Here is an 18720-nt window from a genome sequence, read left to right as displayed (position 1 = left end):
TTCACTGTACCTGTCCTGAACAGCAACATCCCAGATAGAACAATGGGAGAGATGATAGACAGAGTGCCAAATGCTCCAAAGTCCCTGAGGAGTCCTATCTAGCAGCCACAACCATTTAGATATAAGTGCTTTGTTCCAGGAGAGTCGCTCTTTGACCCCAAAACCACCTTCATTAGATGGAGCACAAATACTGGACCAGCTCTTGGCAATCATCTTTTTGTCAGTGGCTTTGATATTCCAGAAGAAATTCTTGCATAACTTGTTGATTGTTTTAATCACACTTTTGGGGAGCAAGACACTGGCACACCAGAAGTTCTCAATGCCAAAGACTACACTATTGAGAAGCTGAAGTCTACCAGCATAAGAGAGTAATTTGGAAGACCAATGTTGAATGGAGGCCTGAATTTTGTTCACAAGGATACCATACATATCCACAGTAGTGCGAGCTGTGTTTAAAGGCAACCCAAGATACTTGAATGGGAAGGATCCCTCAGAGAACCTAGAGGTGAGCAGAATCTGGGACTTTATGCTAGGGGAAACTCCGCCAAAGTAAATTTCAGTTTTATCCACATTAGCTTGAAGCCCAGACCAGCAGGGAAAGAGATTAAGGGTTTGAGAAACAGCCTGCACAGATGGCACATCCCCTCTAATAAAGACCATGAGGTCATCAGCAAAGATTAGGTGAGTGAGCTTCATTTTAGAACACTTTGGATGAAGAGACACTTGAGGATGAGAGTTGAGGCATCTCAGGTATCTAGAAAGAATCTCCATGCTTAGGACAAAAATATAAGGGGAGAGAGGGTCACCTTGCCTGACTCCACTTTTCCCTTGGAAGAAACCATGGACTGAACCATTTAGCTTAATAGAGATCCAGGAGCTAGTAAGGCATCCCATTATCCAACTGATAAATTGAGGAGGGAATTTCAGAGCTGTTAGCATATTCTCTATAAAAGACCACTGGAGAGAATCAAAGGCTTTTCTAATATCCACCTTAATCAAGCACCTAGGAGTGAGATATTTACGGCCATATCCTTTAACTAAAGATTGGGACAACATAATGTTTTCATGAATGCTTCTCCCTTTCACAAAATTTGCCTGTTGGGGCCAACTAAAAGAGGGAGGAGTCTTGAGTCCGAGTGGAAATAATTTTGAGACTGTCTTGTAAAAAGTAGTACAAACAAGAAATTGGGCGAAAATCCATGATGATGAGAGCTAACCTTCTTTTTAGGAATAAGGGCAAGCAAGGTAGAATTTGCTTGCTTACTCATTCTACCAGTAGAGAAGAAGGAATGAACGACTTTGCAAAAAGTCTCCCCAATAAGAGGCCAATTGTGTTTAAAGAAGGGAGGAAAACACATCGGCCCAGGACTTTGTCCGAACCAATAGTAAAAAGAGCAGTTTTAATTTCTTCATTAGTAATAGGAAGAATCAAAATATCAGCCGCTTCTCTAGAAACAGTAGGGCTCAGCTGAATGAAATCAGTATCCAAGGGAGAGACAGGAGAGCTAGCATCAAGAAGACTTTGATAGTAGTCCACAAAGCCAGTGACAACATTATCCGGCCAATTTTATCGATTGCCATGTCTATCCTTAATCGACCTATAATTTCTTTGTTGTTTTCTTTCTTGAATTTTTGCATAGAAGAATTTTGAAGAACAGTCATCATGAATGATATTATGAACCTTAGCTTGTTGCTGAGCGATGTTTTTCTCAATATGCTTAAATTTGCAGTAAAGAGACAGGAGCTCTTTTTCTTTGGAAATTAGGTCAGGAGAAAAATTATCAGCTTGCATAGCCATTTGACAGTCTTTCAGTTCTTGCTTCAATCCCTGAACCTTAATAGAGATGCTAGTAAAATGCTCTTTATGCATTAGTCTTAAGCTTTTCCTGACATTTTTCAGCTTAGCAAACAACTTATAAGTGGAAGAGCCAGAAACAGGAACATTCCAAGCTTCATGAACAATGTTATCATAATCAGAATGATCAAGCCAGCAGTTTAAGAAGCTAAACCTTGATTTTCTGCAACGGTCCTCAAAAATAGTGACCACCACTGGAGAGTGATCAGAAACACCAGGTTCAGGAAAATTAGAAGAAGTAGCAGGGAAATGAGTAAGCCACTGGACATTAACCATAGCTCGATCAAGCTTAGTCCAGACCCTAGATTCAGGATGCTGCTTATTATTACAAGAAAAGTCACATCCTGAACTGTTAAGATCCTCCACCTCACATTGATAGAGACAGGAGTTAAAGTCCATAATATCAGCTAAATCAGGGAGAGTGCCACCAATCTTTTCAGAGATATCCCTAATAACATTGAAATCTCCCAAAATTAACCATTTATCAACCAGAGGTTTTATATGTAAAAGATGTGTCCAGAGACCATCTCTTTCCCTCGCATCATTACTAGCATAAACAAAAGTGATATGAAAGACCTGGCAAGTAGCATTATGGAAGACCTCACAATGCATAAACTGGGGATGAACTTGAATAGGAGTAACAACCACAGTAGAAACATTCCAAAGCAACAGGATTCTACCATTAGAGCGGGGTTCAAGATTGCAACAAGATCCCAAATTACTGAAGTAGGAAGAAATAATCCTACCATAGTTCCTCTGTTTAATTTTTGTTTCCAAAACACCCAAAATATCCAATTTATTAACCCATAGGAAGTCCTTAATTTCCTGCAACTTCAAAGGGTCATTACACCCTCTAATATTCCAAGAAGAGACTTTCATTGACCACCAGTATCAAAAGGATGAGTATCCCCTATGCTCTCAACCAACAAAGTATGGGAGGGCAATCTTCCAGTATCTATAGGAGTCAAACCCATTTTGAGAACCATCTGGGTGTCATCAGAGGCATCCTCCTCCAGACATGGAGTAGTAGAGCTATGACTATGCAAATCAGAACTATTATCCAAAGAATAAGACTTAGTTAGATCCCCTCTCTTCATGGCTATTTGAGGCTGATCAACTTCATCCTTCTTGTTGCATACTGAGTGCATTTCAGCATTCAAAGAAGGAGATTCAGATTCAGAGGTCTGGTGAGAAGAGCCTAGCATCAAGCATTCTGAGCTGTGCACCAGACTGACTGAATCAGAATGCAACTTCTGTGAACCTGAGGTATCACCTAGCAAACAAGGAATAAGGGTGCCAGGAACCGAAACAGATGTGGGTTCCTGAACATACTGAACAAGCTCTTCCGCAGAAGGAAGAATGGGAAGAGGCTCAGGCTCATCCACAGGAGCTAAAGGAGTAAAAGAGTTAGTCACTGAAATAGCTGGAGATGAACTCCCTCTCTTCAAGGCTATTTGAGGGTTCATACTCACCTTCTGAGTACTTCCTGAGTGCATTACAGTATTCAGAGAAGAAGAACTAGTCCCAGAAACCAAGGGGATAGATGGACCCTGGCTCAGGGGAGGAGAAACTTACTTCTGTGAACCTGAGGTATCACCTAGCAAATCAGAAGTGGAAGATTTTCCAGTAGACTTCTTCCTGTGTTTCTTGCAGGAATTGGATTTGTGCCCCATTTTCCCACAGTCAGAGCAATAGAAAGGGAGCCATTCATATTCTACCCTCTGGGTGGAAGGACCAAATGGGGTGTTCAGAGAAATTTCCACTGGTAGGGAGGAAGAGATATCAACCTCAATCAAAACCCTAGCAAAAGAAAGCTTTGCTTTACAGGTGGTAGGGACATCAGCAAACAAAGGCTTGCCTATCTTGCTAGCCATCTTGCTCAGCACAGTACTAGACCAAAGATAGGGATCCAAATCATGAAACAAGACCCAGACAGGAACCCATGAAACCCTTTCCATCTCAAAGGAGAAGGAGGGAGACCAATGCTTCAGAATTAAGGAAGATGATCCAATTTTCCAAGGACCCTTCTGCAGAACCGTGTTCATTTCAACCTCGGATGAGAATCAAACGAACCATCCTTTTTTGTAGTATTGAACCTTTGGTGAAGCTATAGATGCCCAATGTTTAGAGACAAAATCGTAAAATGGGTAAGAGTAGGCCTAGATTCAATCAAATGACCCATTAAGGTAAATTGCCAAAACTTGATTCATCAAACAATGTCATCAAGACCCACATCAATTTCGGAGGCATGTTTACTCTCATAGTGCATGAATAAACTCATTCCAATCGGGTTTTTGGGTTTTGCAATTTCAGACCAAGTGGGTTTAGCCTTAGGTTGCCCTACTGATTCTGGGATAGGAATCTCTGGAGTAGCAGATGAAGTCTCTTGAGCAACAGGGCCCTCTGTAATGAGAAAAATTCTCCAACACGGGGTTTGGAGACTTCTCCGAAGCGATTCTGATCGTCGTGGATATCACTGTGATTTTGAAACAGGGGACATCAATGGCGGTAGGGTTTTCACAATTAGTATTTGAATTATCCAAATTAGAGGGAACAACAATGGAAGTCGCGGGGAGAACTACGCTTAGGATTTGATCGAATAGCATCAACAAGATAATCATTCAAGATCACGGGTTGACGTGGTGAAGAAATCAAATCATCACTAAAGTAGTCAGAAGTAGAAGAATTGGGGGCAAAGAAGTACCTTGAGTGCGGAAAGAGATGGAGAATCCATTGGAGGTCTCCCTTTAGGTGGTCGACCTCGACCGCGAGCCATGGAGAAAGCTTCAGGAGCTCGAAAGCGTAAAAATGGCGGGGATTTCCAGAGAATCTGTTTTAGAGAGAGAAAGTTCTTTTCTCTAAACGGTTTATTATTATTATTATTATTATTATTATTATTATTATTATTATTATTATTATTATTATTATTATTATTATTATTATTATTATTATTATTATTATTATTATTATTATTATTATTATTATTATTATTATTATTATTATTATTATTATTATCATCATCATCATCATTGTTATCTTGTATAAGTAATTAAAATATGACATATTGATGATGATAGATATTTTGGTTCTCCTTTTAATTATATTTATAAATTTGTAGATATTAGTAGCTTTATAATCCAAATTATTAGATTTTTTATTTACTACATATCAGACCTTTTAGCTACTATCTTTATGGTTAAGGAGGAGTTAGAGGAACAAATTGGATGATTTAAATGATGAGAGTAAATTCTTAATTTATTTTTATAATTTAAATCATGATCTTATGGTTTCCACACAAAAATAAATATTACTAAACCTTATAATGAGTTTTAATAAATTTATTAAAGTAGCCTTAATATTAACAATATAAATTAATAGAATTTAATTATGATAATCCTACATGTCAAAAAATTAAATGTATTAAGTTGCCTTTTAACTATATAGTTAAAATATGACATATTGATGATGATAGAATTTTTGGCTTTCCTTTTAATTATATTTATAAATTTGTAGATATTAGTAGCTTTATAATCCAAATTATTAGATTTTTTATTTACTATATAAGACCTTTTAGCGACTATATTTATGGTTAAGGAGGAGTTAGATGAACAAATTGAATGATTTAAATGATGATACTAAATTCAATTTATTTTTATAATTTAAATCATGATCTTATGGTTTCCACACAAAAATAAATATTACTAAACCTTATAATGAATTTTAATAAATTTATTAAAGTAGCCTTAATATTAACAATATAAATTAATAGAATTTAATTATGATAAACCTACATGGCAAAAAATTAAATGTATTAAGTTGCCTTTTAACTATATAGTATAGATTATATAGATTTATAGATGTGGCATTCGTAATGCACGCGTGGCTTTTTCTTCGCCTATGTGGCTTTGTCTACGTGGCCTTTTAAGGTTACCCTTTTAATATACTTTTATAGATTAGGTAGCCCGCTCACTTAAATTTATGGTTTAAGCTATTAATATGAGTAGTTTCTACATTAATTTTTACAAATACATTGATTAAACTTTAATTTCTACAAATCAAATTGATGCTTATTTCATCCTAATTGTACATTTCTCTCAATATCTTTGTATTTTCATTTCCGTTTATAAAAGTTTTAACAACTTAATATATCTCAAATTTTATAATTATGTGCAATTTTAATTTTCAATATTTAAACATTTCGTCAAGTTATTAATTACATCTAATCCCCTGCAATTTTCGCACGGGTATAAAACTAGTATTATTAAAAGTTAAAATATAGAGTAAAACATGCCCAAAATAGAAACGTAAATTATTGACTGAAACACAAAAAATAAAATAAAAATTAATAATTAACTGAGACAAAGATAACTTGAGCGTTTCACAATAAACCAACGTGAATGTGATAGCATAAAACGGTGTCACAAGAAACTTACCCGGCGGCTAGACTATTAGTCCAATGTTCAGTCTAGCCATTTGACTAAACCCAATCATACTTTCTCACCTCAACAGAAACGATGGTGTCACTACTACCATCCTTCCCGCCAAATCAAATACCGTTATCTTCAACCTCAAAACTTGAACATAAACCTTCAATTTCACCAAAATTAACCAAATTCCCAAATCAAAGAAAACCATTATTTATACTATGCTCTGTTAACTCAGATGATTACCATTCCACCCTCAAAGCTCTCAATTCCAAAAACCGATTTCCCAGAAAATCTCTTGGCCAGGTATAAATTGTTCTTTCTACCCTTTTTTTTATTGTGAAATTTGTGGTATTGGGTATCAATTTGTTTTCAAAATGGTGCTGATTCTGAGGTTTTGTTCATTGAGGCATTTCGTCGAACATTTGATGGGTATTGTGTGTTTTGTGTTGTTGTTTGTAGCATTATATGTTGAATTCTGCGATTAATGAGGAGCTTGTTGCGGTTGCGAATGTAAAAGATGGGGATTTTGTGCTTGAGATTGGTCCTGGTACTGGGTCCTTGACAAATGTGCTCATTGATGCTGGTGCAACTGTTCTGGCCATAGAAAAGGTTCAATCTTTTTTTTTTTTTGTTAAATTTGAGTAAATACTTACGATATAATTCGCTTAGGATCAGGGGTGAACTTAGAAATAAAATATTGGTAGCGAATTTTTATGAAGTTGTTTACACTTACGTTAAGGTCCCATAGTTAAGAACTTTTTGGTAGCAAAAATCGGTGATCTTAACCATTTTTTTTGGAAGTTTGGGGTAGTGAGTGCTACCCTTTGCTACTAGTTAGGTTAATTTGCAACTTGCAAGTATTACTTTGTTTCCATAAATTTTTAATGCCTACCTTTTTTGTTTTGAAATTTGATTCAGGATCAGTACATGGCTACCCTTGTCAATGAACGATTTGCTGCAACAAATCGCCTGACGGTAAATCATAGTTGTATGAGATTTCATGTGTTTGTACAATTGTACGTATCACCACTCCCAGGTGTTTACATGAATATCTACGAATGCAGTAGATTTGACTATTGTAGCTTTTGCATAACTTGGTTTTGGAATTTTATGGTTGATACAGGTTATACAAGAGGACTTTACCAAATGTCATATTCGGTCCCATATGCTGTCTCTGTTGGAAAGTAAAAATTTGGCAGTTGCAGAGACGAGGCATGCAAAAGTAAGCTCTCTATTGAACCTAAGATGATCTTGTTTTCCTGAATTCGTGTCTGTTTTGATGACTGTGTAAGCATGAAAACCTTCTATATAAAAGTTGCAGATTTAAGAAGTGTTTTTTTATACCAAAATTGTACAAAATGCACATAATAATTTGTTTAGAAGTGTCGTGACTCTATGTTCTTCCATATGGATCCTCCCCTTGGTGCAGGTGGCGTCTTCCTTTGTAGGCAGTGTTCACACTGTTTTATTTAGTGTTGTGAAATAGGAGTGTCTTCTTTCATTGATTAGTTATAATTGCTTCATAGTCGTCAAATTGTGACGCTGGACAAGGCTTCTTACTCCTTAAACGCAGTTCCCTACTAATGTTTCTTCTTCCAGGTAGTGGCGAATATACCTTTCAACATTAGCAAAGATGTGGTGAAGCAACTTCTTCCTATGGGCGACATATTTTCCGAAGTAGTGCTTTTACTTCAGGTATGGTGTTCCTTTTCTCTTCCTTCTGTTCACTTAGGTTGTACTGCTCAATGAACCAAGTGCCAGAGTGGTCTTTCCATTTGCGTCCTTCAAGTAGCTAAGTCCTATGACCCTTTAGTATAGGTGTGTATGCTTTATACCTGTCATACTTACTGAAAAAATATGAATGGTCATTTATTAATTTTAGATTAGTGAGGATTTCTGACTTTAGTGAGTTAGATTTCCACTTCAGTGTCCTTATGAGATCTCTAGTTCAAAATCTTTGTTTTCACCTTTTTTTTTCGTTTGCTTTTTTTTTTTTTGGTTCTATCTTTTTATGCTTTATTTATCCTAAAAGCCACTTGTGGCTAATTCATTGTCTATACATTGATATATTGATCAATTGCAACTTTGGTTTTCTCTTGTCCTTTCAGGATGAGGCGGCCCTGCGATTGGTTGAATCGTCTACACGGTCGTCCGAGTACAGACCTATAAGTGTATTTGTAAAATTCTATTCAGGTAAATAAGTTAAATCTTCATCTGAATGATTATCTGCCTATAATATAGAACCTGACAGATGAATTGGGTTTAATTCTGTGTAAAATCAACAAAGGAGGTGCTTCCACCATTTAAAACTCAGTCTTGATGAAATATACATTTCAATTTGGGTTGGTTTTTATTTTGAAAATGCGCAAAGCGCGCCGAGGCGCTGACGTGCAAAGCGCAAAGCGAAGGCGCGCGCCTTATGGAAGCGAGGCGCCCTATGTTTTATAGAAAATTTCTATTTTCCAAATAAAATTTTAGGCAATAATACCCTTTTTAGGAGTTTTCAAGTTGGCTAACATGTCAAGAAGTAAAGGCTGGGAATAACGGGGAAAAGAAATGGTGAGCCTTGTCTAAAAGATATGGAAAGTGCGTACTAGTTAGGCTTGTTAGGTGAGCCTTGTCTAAAAGGAGCACCTAGATGCACCGAGGCGTCTTGGCAAGCGTCTTATCCAGGGCACGCTTTTTTAAACTAAGGGTTGGTCATGCATGAAAATAAGGCAATAAGCCGTAAAATCTTATTGCTGTGTACAAGGTCCCATGAGTAGCATAATGCCAGATTGCCATCCAATATATTTTACTTTCATAATTTCACATTACAGATCCAGAATACAACTTCAAAGTTCCACGCACGAATTTTTTCCCTCAACCCAATGTAAGTAATTATTTTTCCTTCACTTAGATGGCTGCTTTATTGCAGAGATATTTCTACTACTACGTCTCAAGGAGGAGGGTGCACGTCTCCCAGTGATTTTTCATTCATTTAAGTGTTTTAAAACTGCAATTAATGCATCCAGATGACCCTGTTCAAATGAATAACCAGCGACTGTTCATTTTGAGAAACTGTGCTTACTTTCTTTGGCGTTATGTGGAGTTTGTCATCTCTCTGTGCAGAAAAAAGCCTGACTTGATATAAGAATATTTCCCTCGTCCACACTGAAATTATGATTGTTTTGCAGGTTGATGGTGCCGTTGTTACCTTTAAATTGAAGCAACCTTCCAACTATCCCCCCGTTTCATCATCCAAAAGTTTCTTTGCACTGGTTATCCCTCTTTTTCCTCGCACCTTACACTGTATTAGTATTAAACTTGAATTTTGTTAAACACTCTTTCCAATCACTTTAATCTATGCAGTATATTATGAGTCAACTGGAAACAGTTAGTGTTTTTTAACACTGGGGTAAGGTTGCATATATTTGGACACTCTTAGTCTCTTATATTGCCAAGGCAGGAAATGTTCGTGGCTGTATGCATCCATATCACAAGTTCTCCTCATCGTGTTCTCAGTCTAATGTAGTTGTTGTTGGTATGCCAAAGGTTAATTCTGCATTCAACGGAAAGCGCAAAATGTTGAGGAATACACTTCAACATATTTGTACATCATCAGAAATCGAAGAGGCATTAACAGCTGTCGGTCTTCCAGCCACAGTAAGTAGCAAAACACGAGAACTTACCCGACTCTCTTTCGTCCCTACTGATATACTCGTAACTCATTTTCTCTCTTTTACCATGTTTGATCAGGCAAGGCCCGAGGAATTAACACTGGACGATTTTGTAAAACTACATAACTCCGTTGTAGATGGCTGACACTTCTTGGCGTTATATCGCTCACTTATGGCTCCATATACAACCAGAATCAGATAGTCTGGTGGTTTACTTAAGCTATAGCAGCAGGATTACAATATGGGAGTGCAAACCTGTAACAAGTGTCGGTTCTGTACCAGGTAACTGTATTATGTCGATGTATGTCCAATTCAGATGTATTTATACTGTAAAAAAACAAAACTGCAATTAAGTGAGTTGTATTACATAGTTCATAAATTAGACTCATAAATATATGCTATGTTCCATTTTCAATGTAATCCACATGAATGAAAATCTGCGACCGTTTTATAATCAGCCGCTATATCAAAAACTGCGACCGAGTAATGGTCGCTAGCTAGCATGGGTGAAAATTACGACATGAGGGGAATTTTATTTTGGCAAAGCAGACGCAATCTTATGGCAACCTGTTGGAGATACCACTGGCTTGGACCTTTGTTAAAAGAGGCTCTATTATATGCCTCATGGAAACATGATCCTTGTATTTCCCTTGGTTAGATGGTTTCCATGGAATGTATTTTATCGATTTGTTGGGTATGAAACCAAAATCCCGGGTGCAATCATCTGAACAGACTCAAGATCTTGGTTATCCGTGAAGTCATCCAGTTGGCCAAGTCCATACAAGAAGTCATCTCGCAGATTTTTGGGATCGTTTCAAGAAGTCACCTATTGAAGCCCATCATTGCTGATGTTCTTGATATTGTTCAGTTCTTTCGTTGGATTTCCCCGTGATTTATCCGCCGCTCCCTGAATTAATGCTGCGTATAATCTCCCCGGGATTTTCCTATTGTCTTAACAAAATAAAAATTGAAACTAGGCCTTCATTCCTCTCTTTGATCAGTTGAAGATTCTTTCAAGTCGGAGAATGATTATTACCTATCATCCATGTTTTTACCAAGCCTCCGACCACAAGCCTGCTCCTCCTCACTTTAGAAGTCGATCGACCTCACAAATTTGAAGTCGAGACCTAGAAAGCATACCGGTAGAAGCAAGCCCGGTACTCCAGTTTTTACTGCCGTTTTTAAATCTAAATAATCATTCAAGTAAAAACACATCATAGAAAAGCCATAGCCACATAAACTTAACACAAACAACATATAGCAGTAATTAAACTTAGTTCAACAATCTTAAAACAGAAATACAAAATTTGCCAAAAGTAAAGCTCAAGGTCGTCAATGATTAAGAAGCTCGGTGATAGCATTAAGCACAGCTTGAGGATCGAGTACACCTAGGAAACTGGGCACCAGCTCCCCGTTACCTCCCATACGCTGTGGTAATGGTACCATGAACCCCCTTGGCTGTGCATATGTAGCATTCAGATGAGCATATATAAATCTCTCAAGTTCATTTGCCAGGGCAATCGGCACTGACATTTGCACAACTGTCGGTCCTTGGAAAACAGTTGTTGATGCCAGTGGTGGTAGTGAATCACTCGAACGAGTTCCATACTGAACCGCCCATCTAGATAGGGATCCCCTGACTATGTTCTTCAGTTGCTCCCTACTGTAGGGATTCCGCATAAACGTTGTTAAAGCTGATTCTCTTTCTGTTCTATGTATGGTTACATGATTATTGTTGGGTGCTTGGACATAATTGTGGTTGGGTGCCTGGACATAATTGCCGTTGAGAGCCTGGCCATGATTGTTGTTGGGTGCCTGGCCATAATTGCCGTTGGGTGCCTGTACATAATTGCCATAATTGCCGTTGGATGCCTGTACATAATTGTTGTTGGCTGCCTGTACATAATTGCCGTAATTGCCGTTGGGTGCCTGTACATAATTGCCATTGGGTACCTGGCCATGATTGTTGTTGGGTGCCTGACCATAATTGCCGTTGGGTGCCTGTACATAATTACCATAATTGCCGTTGGGTGCCTGTACATAATTGCCATAATTGCCGTTGGATGCCTGGCCATAATTGCCGTTGGGTGCCTGTACATAATTGCCGTTGGCTGCCTGTACATAATTGCTATAATTGCCGTTGGGTGCCTGTACATAATTACCATTGGGTGCCTGGCCATGATGGTTGTTGGGTGCCTGGCCCATATGATGGGCCATCATAAAATTCGGGTTTGGAGGAATTGCAGATGCTGCAAAAGGAGGAACCATTCGGGTCTGCAGTTGATGCTGTGTGCTGAAGTACATCTGAATTCGCTGCGATATTTAAAAAAATAATGTCAATTTGTGGTGTTTATGTATCATCTGAGAAAAGTTCAGCTTTTTCCACAGAATTTTAGAAATAAAAGGAGACAAACCTGCAAACTATTCGCTGAAGCGACACCAGGGACGTTAATAAACTGAGCTACCGCTGAAGGAGAGGCATCTGAATCAAGAGAGCATGGAAAGACAACAATGTAAGTGAAAACACATGCATAGTTCTTAATAGATAGTGAGGCTTGCATGAGACGCACTCACATGTGAGATCAACCCAAATACTTACATTTTCCTTATTTAGTTATATGATTAATGGGTTAGTCTCACATGTAACACGTCGAAGTTTTTGTGCTTACTGGGAACGCCCGAATGCTGAGCAATATTTAAAAATCCTCGGCGTAGATCCTGTGCCCAATTGGATGCTGAGGTCTGTCCCACAGACCAGCAATGACCTCTCTGCATATCGTCGATCTTCCTTTTTCCGTTCCTTTGGGACCCATTACTGCTCTCGAGAATTGTTGGATTATTATTCGGAATTACAGGAGGAAGTTGACGGGATCCTATTAGGGGTTGGCGAGATTCAAGCAGGACCTCCCTTTGTTTGACAATAGGGAATTGCCACATCTGATTTATGTCATTATCACACAATGGCTTCAGTAGAAACATCAATGCTCCAATGGACAGACCGTGCATGACGAGATGCTCGTTAAAAGCATCTGACATCACTGCATAGAGTAAAAAAAGGTATCAGTTCAAAATATATTGACAACAGGAGAGAATGGGACTTGGGAAACATAATCAAAAGAGAGATTGTACTTACTTACGACTGGCAACCTCGTTTCTGTTTCGACTTTCATCAGAAACTCGAGACAGGACATATCTGGCAAATTTAGGTCTGCCACCACCAAGGAGATACCATGCTGTTTCTTCAGTAGAATTTGCAGTGCAAATTCTCCGGTTGAAGCAGTCACAACTAAGGATGCAACGCGAAAAATAATTAAGAGGATGCGATCATATTTAAGCAATACAGGAAAGAAATTATACTGCAGTACAAAAGATAACAAACTGGCACATCAGATATGTCAGTTTTTTTGTTTTTGTTTGAGATGGCTTAGTTACTAATAAGTAGACCTAGCAAACGAGACGGGTTTGGTTCAGGTGTGGGTGATACGGGTCAGAAGTCGAGTCAGAGTACGGGTCAATTTTGTTTTTAAGTTACACAACCATTTATAAATCATATTTGATGATAACCCTATTAATTGGCATTGCTTAGATAACCTATTTTTAGAGCTCTTAAAATTTGACCCAACACGAAAAGAATCCGAAAATTTGGTGAATTGAAAATGAACCGAGGTTATACTGATAAGTGATAACAAATTAACAATAGCGGTCTTATTTTTTCAAAGCTGAATTCGACTTTAAATGATCCGTGACTCAATATTGACTCAACACAATGGATAATCCCGATCACTAATTAACTAGATAATGGTGCAAATAGGACCAAATTTACATTTATCTTAATGCTTTTCCCATAAAACTAAAATTGATACACTTATACATTGTTTTAATATGAAATAACCCAAAACTTGACCCGATACTAACCCGACACGACTTGTCATCCAATGATGATCTGACTTGATGATGGCCGGAATGAACTAGAGTTGGCATTTCGGGCCAAGGCCCGACGGACGACACGAGTCTGGGGAACAGTGCGGGCCAACCAGGGTCCGACACGACAGGTTAGGTGACGGGCCAAGACAAATGGGAGGGGATAAATGGATAATCCAATTTTCAATCCAATTCCCCTTCTCTCTGACTACTTCCATATTTTTCCATTCCTCTCCATCTCCCTCCATCATCCAGTTAATAAATCATTTTCTCCCTTAAATTATTATAATTAATTGACTATGCGGAGCAAATTATATGACGTAACTCGTGAGCATCATCTTGAACGGATTTTTTTATCCAAAATTTCAAATGCATGAAAAAAAGTTGAAACTCGTATTCTTTTTACATTATCCCGTATTCTTATGTGCTCGTATTTTAAAGCTCATAATCCTTTTAAGCTCGTATTCTTTTTACATTTGTTCGTATTTTTATCTTACTAGCTCGTATTCTTATGTGCTCGTATTTTTAAGTTCGAGATCCTTTTAAGCTCGTATTCTTTTTACATAAACTCGTATTCTTATCTTAATAGCTCGTATTCTTATGTGCTCGTATTTTTAAGTTCGTGATACTTGTATTCTTTTTACAATAACTCGTATTCTTATCTTAGTAGCTATATTCTTATGTGCTCGTATTTTTTTGCTTGTATTCTTTAATAATAGCTCGTTTGATTGGTGTAGAAATTTACCTCAAAGTTTTGTTAGATGCATTTTTCCTTCTTGACGATGATGATGTAAATTGCTTCTCGTTCACCGAAATATTGTTAGATGCGTTTTGCGGTTTTGCCCCCTTGATGATGATGTCAATTGCTTCCCGTTTACCATTTTAGAATCAAAATTAGGAATAAGGGAGGTTTGCCAACTGTCGTTTAAGAGTGATTTAGAGAAGGGAAAGAGGGGGGTTTGTCTGAAGAGTAAGAATTAGGGGAAAAGGAGATGGGTAGATTTTTTTTTTTATTGAGATTTAGATGGTTTGATATACAATATATGGACCTGTTGTATAATGCTACTGTACAATAGGGTCTAAGATCCTATTTGTGATATAAATTAATAAAGTTGAAATTAGTAATTTTAATGTGTTATTAGTTAAAAATAAAAATTGGGGTTAGATTTCACTTTTTGTGAAAGTTAAGGGCTTGATTGCTAAAGTTGAAACTTAAGGGGGTTAATTTTACCATTGAACAAAGTTAAGAGGGTAAATTGTCACTTTGGCGTTTTACAGATTATTTTATTATTAAATAAATTATGATTTATATGTTAAATAAAATAAACTTTTTAATCATATTTATGATTTAAAATACTAGAAGTATATTCCCTTCCGTTTTTTTTATATGAACAAATTCGTTTTTTCGAGGTGAGCATTCGATTTTAATTTTTACAAAAATATATAATCCGAAAAATTGTAAAACTTATACAGCTAGATTATTCACAAAATGAAATTTCATATGAGGTGAGTACAGTTAAATAATATTTACACAAAATTTTTGAGAGATATTGTACTGAGAAGCGAGTGTCTTAAAAACTGAAGACATATATAAAATACAGAGATCATATTTTCTAATAACTATTTCACATTAAATATTTTTATATTAATAATTTTTATTTCTTCTAAAATTTGAGACACTTACTCCACATTGAATCATTATTTTTCGTGTTATTTGTTTAAAATTCACTTAAAATAAACTTATTTTCAGGCTTAATTGATCGAATCGGGTTTCGATCCTAAATTAACAGGTCACTTTAAGTTATGTTTTACCGATTAGGCAGTGAAGTCTCATGTATGACCATATATTAGAGTATCCGACACAAACTTTTGAAAACTTGGCGATAGAGAAACGCGTTCAAATGAGTGTCTGACCATTTTGTAGACACATATACGAAACATCTCATAAGTTCTAAAAAGAAGATGAAAAAATATTTATCCCAACCTATTTTTTATTAGAATTTTTTATTTTGCCTTTTCAATTGTAAATCTGTTTTCTTTGTTATTATAGAAAACATCATTCCTAGATTTAAAAACGATACCATTGAAACTAATTAAATGCCAATTTTTGAAAATATTACTAGCCCTTGTGGGTAATTGTTAGTATATCAATTTTCTTTTACCCTTTTCACACCTTCCTCTTATTTGACACCATTGAAACTAATTCAAGTGACATTAGCGAAGAATTGTTGTCGTGTCTGAAATTGGACGCTTGTGAGGATAAAATGAATTTTTTTTATGGAAAAAGGGTAGTGACTAACATAAAGTGAAAGCTAGACTTCCTATAAGAAAATTAACAACATTTGGACAATGATTGTTAAGGTATAATTTGTCCTTATTTTTCTTATGAACCACAATCCCAAATCCCAATACGAGTTGCAGTCTACATAAGTTAGGTAGTTAAAAGGTACCATGAAAAAAGGAATGACACAACAGGTGTAAGGAAATATTCACACATACATAAATAACTAATTAAGTACAAACCTTCATATTTGGCCTTGAGTAAATTTGCCACCCTTTCTGAAAGGTCAGAATCAACTACTAAGATGCAAACATTTTGTGTAGACACCATATCCATGATACAAAGTTGTATAAAGGAGGGGGGAGGGAAACTAAAAAAGCAGAAATGAAGTAAATAGAGAGAACATAAGGTTTGGATATTTATATGGAAAAACAATACTTATGAATGACTTTTATATTGACCAAGGTATAAGAATTCGAACTTATATTTATTTTTTCTGAGCTAATTTAAAGTTCATGTTTTTAATGTGTTAATGAATGAGTTTAATACTTTATAATAAAGCTCATATTATTTAACCAACTCGAATATTTTATTACAAAGCTCAGATTCTACACCGGACAACTGGTTGTATAATCCATGAATTGAGCAAAATTGGAAGAGTTTCTATATGATAATCTGAAGTGATTCGGTAAGAGATTATTATTGATTAATTCAATGCCATTTCAAGAAAGAAGTGATTATTATTTGTCGAAATCTGCCGCATACGCCAAAATATTATCTGCCAGGGAAATCGACCTAAAAACAAATTAATACCAACTTCATCCCATTTATATTGTCGCCATTTGAGTTTATTGGTAAAAAAAATGTCAATTTTCCCAATATACAACAATAGCCATAGCCTTTCAAATATGGTGTTTTGAAAACAATTATTTAGATAAATCAAACGTGACAAGTTCGCATTGCACGTGTATCGTCACATAAGTTCACAAAGTTTGTATCGGTAACCTCCATAATTTTTTTTGGGTACATAAAAGTTTAGGTCAAAGGGTAGGTCTTACCCAGTTCAAGGTCAGGCAGACCATCGGCCTCTTTAAGGGCTTACAAGCAATGGTGTTTACATATTGTTTACCAACAGTTAAAGTGGCTATATTTTAACACAGTGAGAATCAAGCCCCTGAACGCAAAATAAGAAGCTGGACTCTTTACCATTGGGTCAACCGTTGTTGGTTTTGGTAACCTCCATAATGAAATGGAGATAATATCAATGACTCCTCTAGACTAAAAAAAAGTAAGAAAACTCATGAAATTTGCAAATAAGGTAAAATATCACAGGAGCGGAGCGTTACTCCACGTAAGAGACTATCTTTTGAAAATTGACATCTTACGTTACATGCGATGAGTGGATTGATAGAACATGAGAAACATGATATTCCATATTAAATATGGGAGACTAGAACTGTCAAAAGATGACCCGACCCGAAAAACCCACCGGAACCCGCCGAAAATAACCCGATTTTTTCAACAGAACCCGAAGGCGATGCGTCCCGATAATAACGCGCATTTAGGGTCGAGACCCGCTAAACCGTGACCTGACCCGAAAATATTTAAATTTACTAAAATTATGTATTTAAAGCAAATAAAACTAATATAAAATGATGAAAATAATTTGAAACTTTAAAATTGTGGAATAAAATATGTTTAAGTTTATTTTAAAGCATAGTTTTATTACATGATTAATTACTCAAATGATTACCGGCCATATAAATATAGTCACCGCTTGTCATGTACGTGTAACAATTGATCGATTCAATATTTCGTATAACGTGGTGATATTAAATATATTAAGCAAAAAAAATGCTTACTCTTACTAATAATACAGTATTAAACAAGACGATTATATGTTTTATAATTAAAATTAAAGACAATATACATTTGCAAAAAGGAGTTAATTGGACCCGTTTCTGACTCGAACTGGACTCGAAACCCGTATTTTTAAACCCTAAACTTACCCGACTCGTATTTTACCTGAATCCGAAATGACCAAATCCATAACTCGCCCGTTCGACCCGTTTGACAGGTCTAGTTGAGACACTATATCCCGACTCATTCACGAAGCAGTGTCGCCAGCATTTTCGAGGTAACGACATAGATTAGTTCACGATGACCAAATTGAGTAATAAGTCTACACACACACATACAAAAGAATTAAGAATAAATTGGTTCGTTTAGATCGGGTTAACCTCAGTTTCATTTTAAGTTCGATTTTGATCGGGTTCATTTAAGTTAACCACTTTAATCAATTTGTGTTATTTCGAGTCGGGTACGGTTCAGATCGGGTAGATGTTAGTTCAATTGAGTTTCGAGTCATAATTTTCTTGAGTTGTCGGTAGAAAAATTAGCTTAAATGTATTTTATAACTTTTTTAGTTGGATGTAATTGTAAACACCTCGTTTATGCACCTCCCGCCAAACACCCAGTGATGATTGAGCCGCATGTTTAGCATATGTCGCGATTTTATGACGTTTCGTAAATCGGTTAATAAAAGGTAACTCAAGCACTTGTTTCTACCTCATGGTC

At 36.5% G+C, this 18720-nt stretch overlaps 2 protein-coding genes across 2 annotated transcripts; one reads left to right on the top strand and one right to left on the bottom strand.

The window, feature by feature from the left end:
• Positions 1–6286: 6286 nt before the first annotated feature.
• LOC141594356 (ribosomal RNA small subunit methyltransferase, chloroplastic-like) lies at positions 6287–10352 on the top strand. Its single transcript, XM_074414430.1, has 10 exons — positions 6287–6585; positions 6742–6891; positions 7201–7257; positions 7406–7504; positions 7882–7977; positions 8391–8475; positions 9102–9154; positions 9459–9542; positions 9817–9927; positions 10021–10352. Exons 1-10 carry the CDS (start codon positions 6370–6372, stop codon positions 10084–10086), a joined length of 1017 nt encoding a protein of 338 aa, XP_074270531.1. The 5' UTR covers positions 6287–6369; the 3' UTR covers positions 10087–10352.
• A 905-nt stretch (positions 10353–11257) lies between these two features.
• Positions 11258–13318, bottom strand: LOC141594355 (uncharacterized). Its single transcript, XM_074414429.1, has 4 exons — positions 13075–13318; positions 12611–12979; positions 12356–12423; positions 11258–12254 (listed from the first exon to the last, which is right to left on the bottom strand). Exons 1-4 carry the CDS (start codon positions 13130–13132, stop codon positions 11274–11276), a joined length of 1476 nt encoding a protein of 491 aa, XP_074270530.1. The 5' UTR covers positions 13133–13318; the 3' UTR covers positions 11258–11273.
• Between the last annotated feature and the right edge of the window lie 5402 nt (positions 13319–18720).

The sequence above is a fragment of the Silene latifolia genome, chromosome 8 (assembly GCF_048544455.1).
Source record: "Silene latifolia isolate original U9 population chromosome 8, ASM4854445v1, whole genome shotgun sequence".
Taxonomy (NCBI): Eukaryota; Viridiplantae; Streptophyta; class Magnoliopsida; order Caryophyllales; family Caryophyllaceae; genus Silene; species Silene latifolia.
Note: the sequence above shows the minus strand (reverse complement) of the source record. Positions and strands in the feature narration are given on the sequence as shown.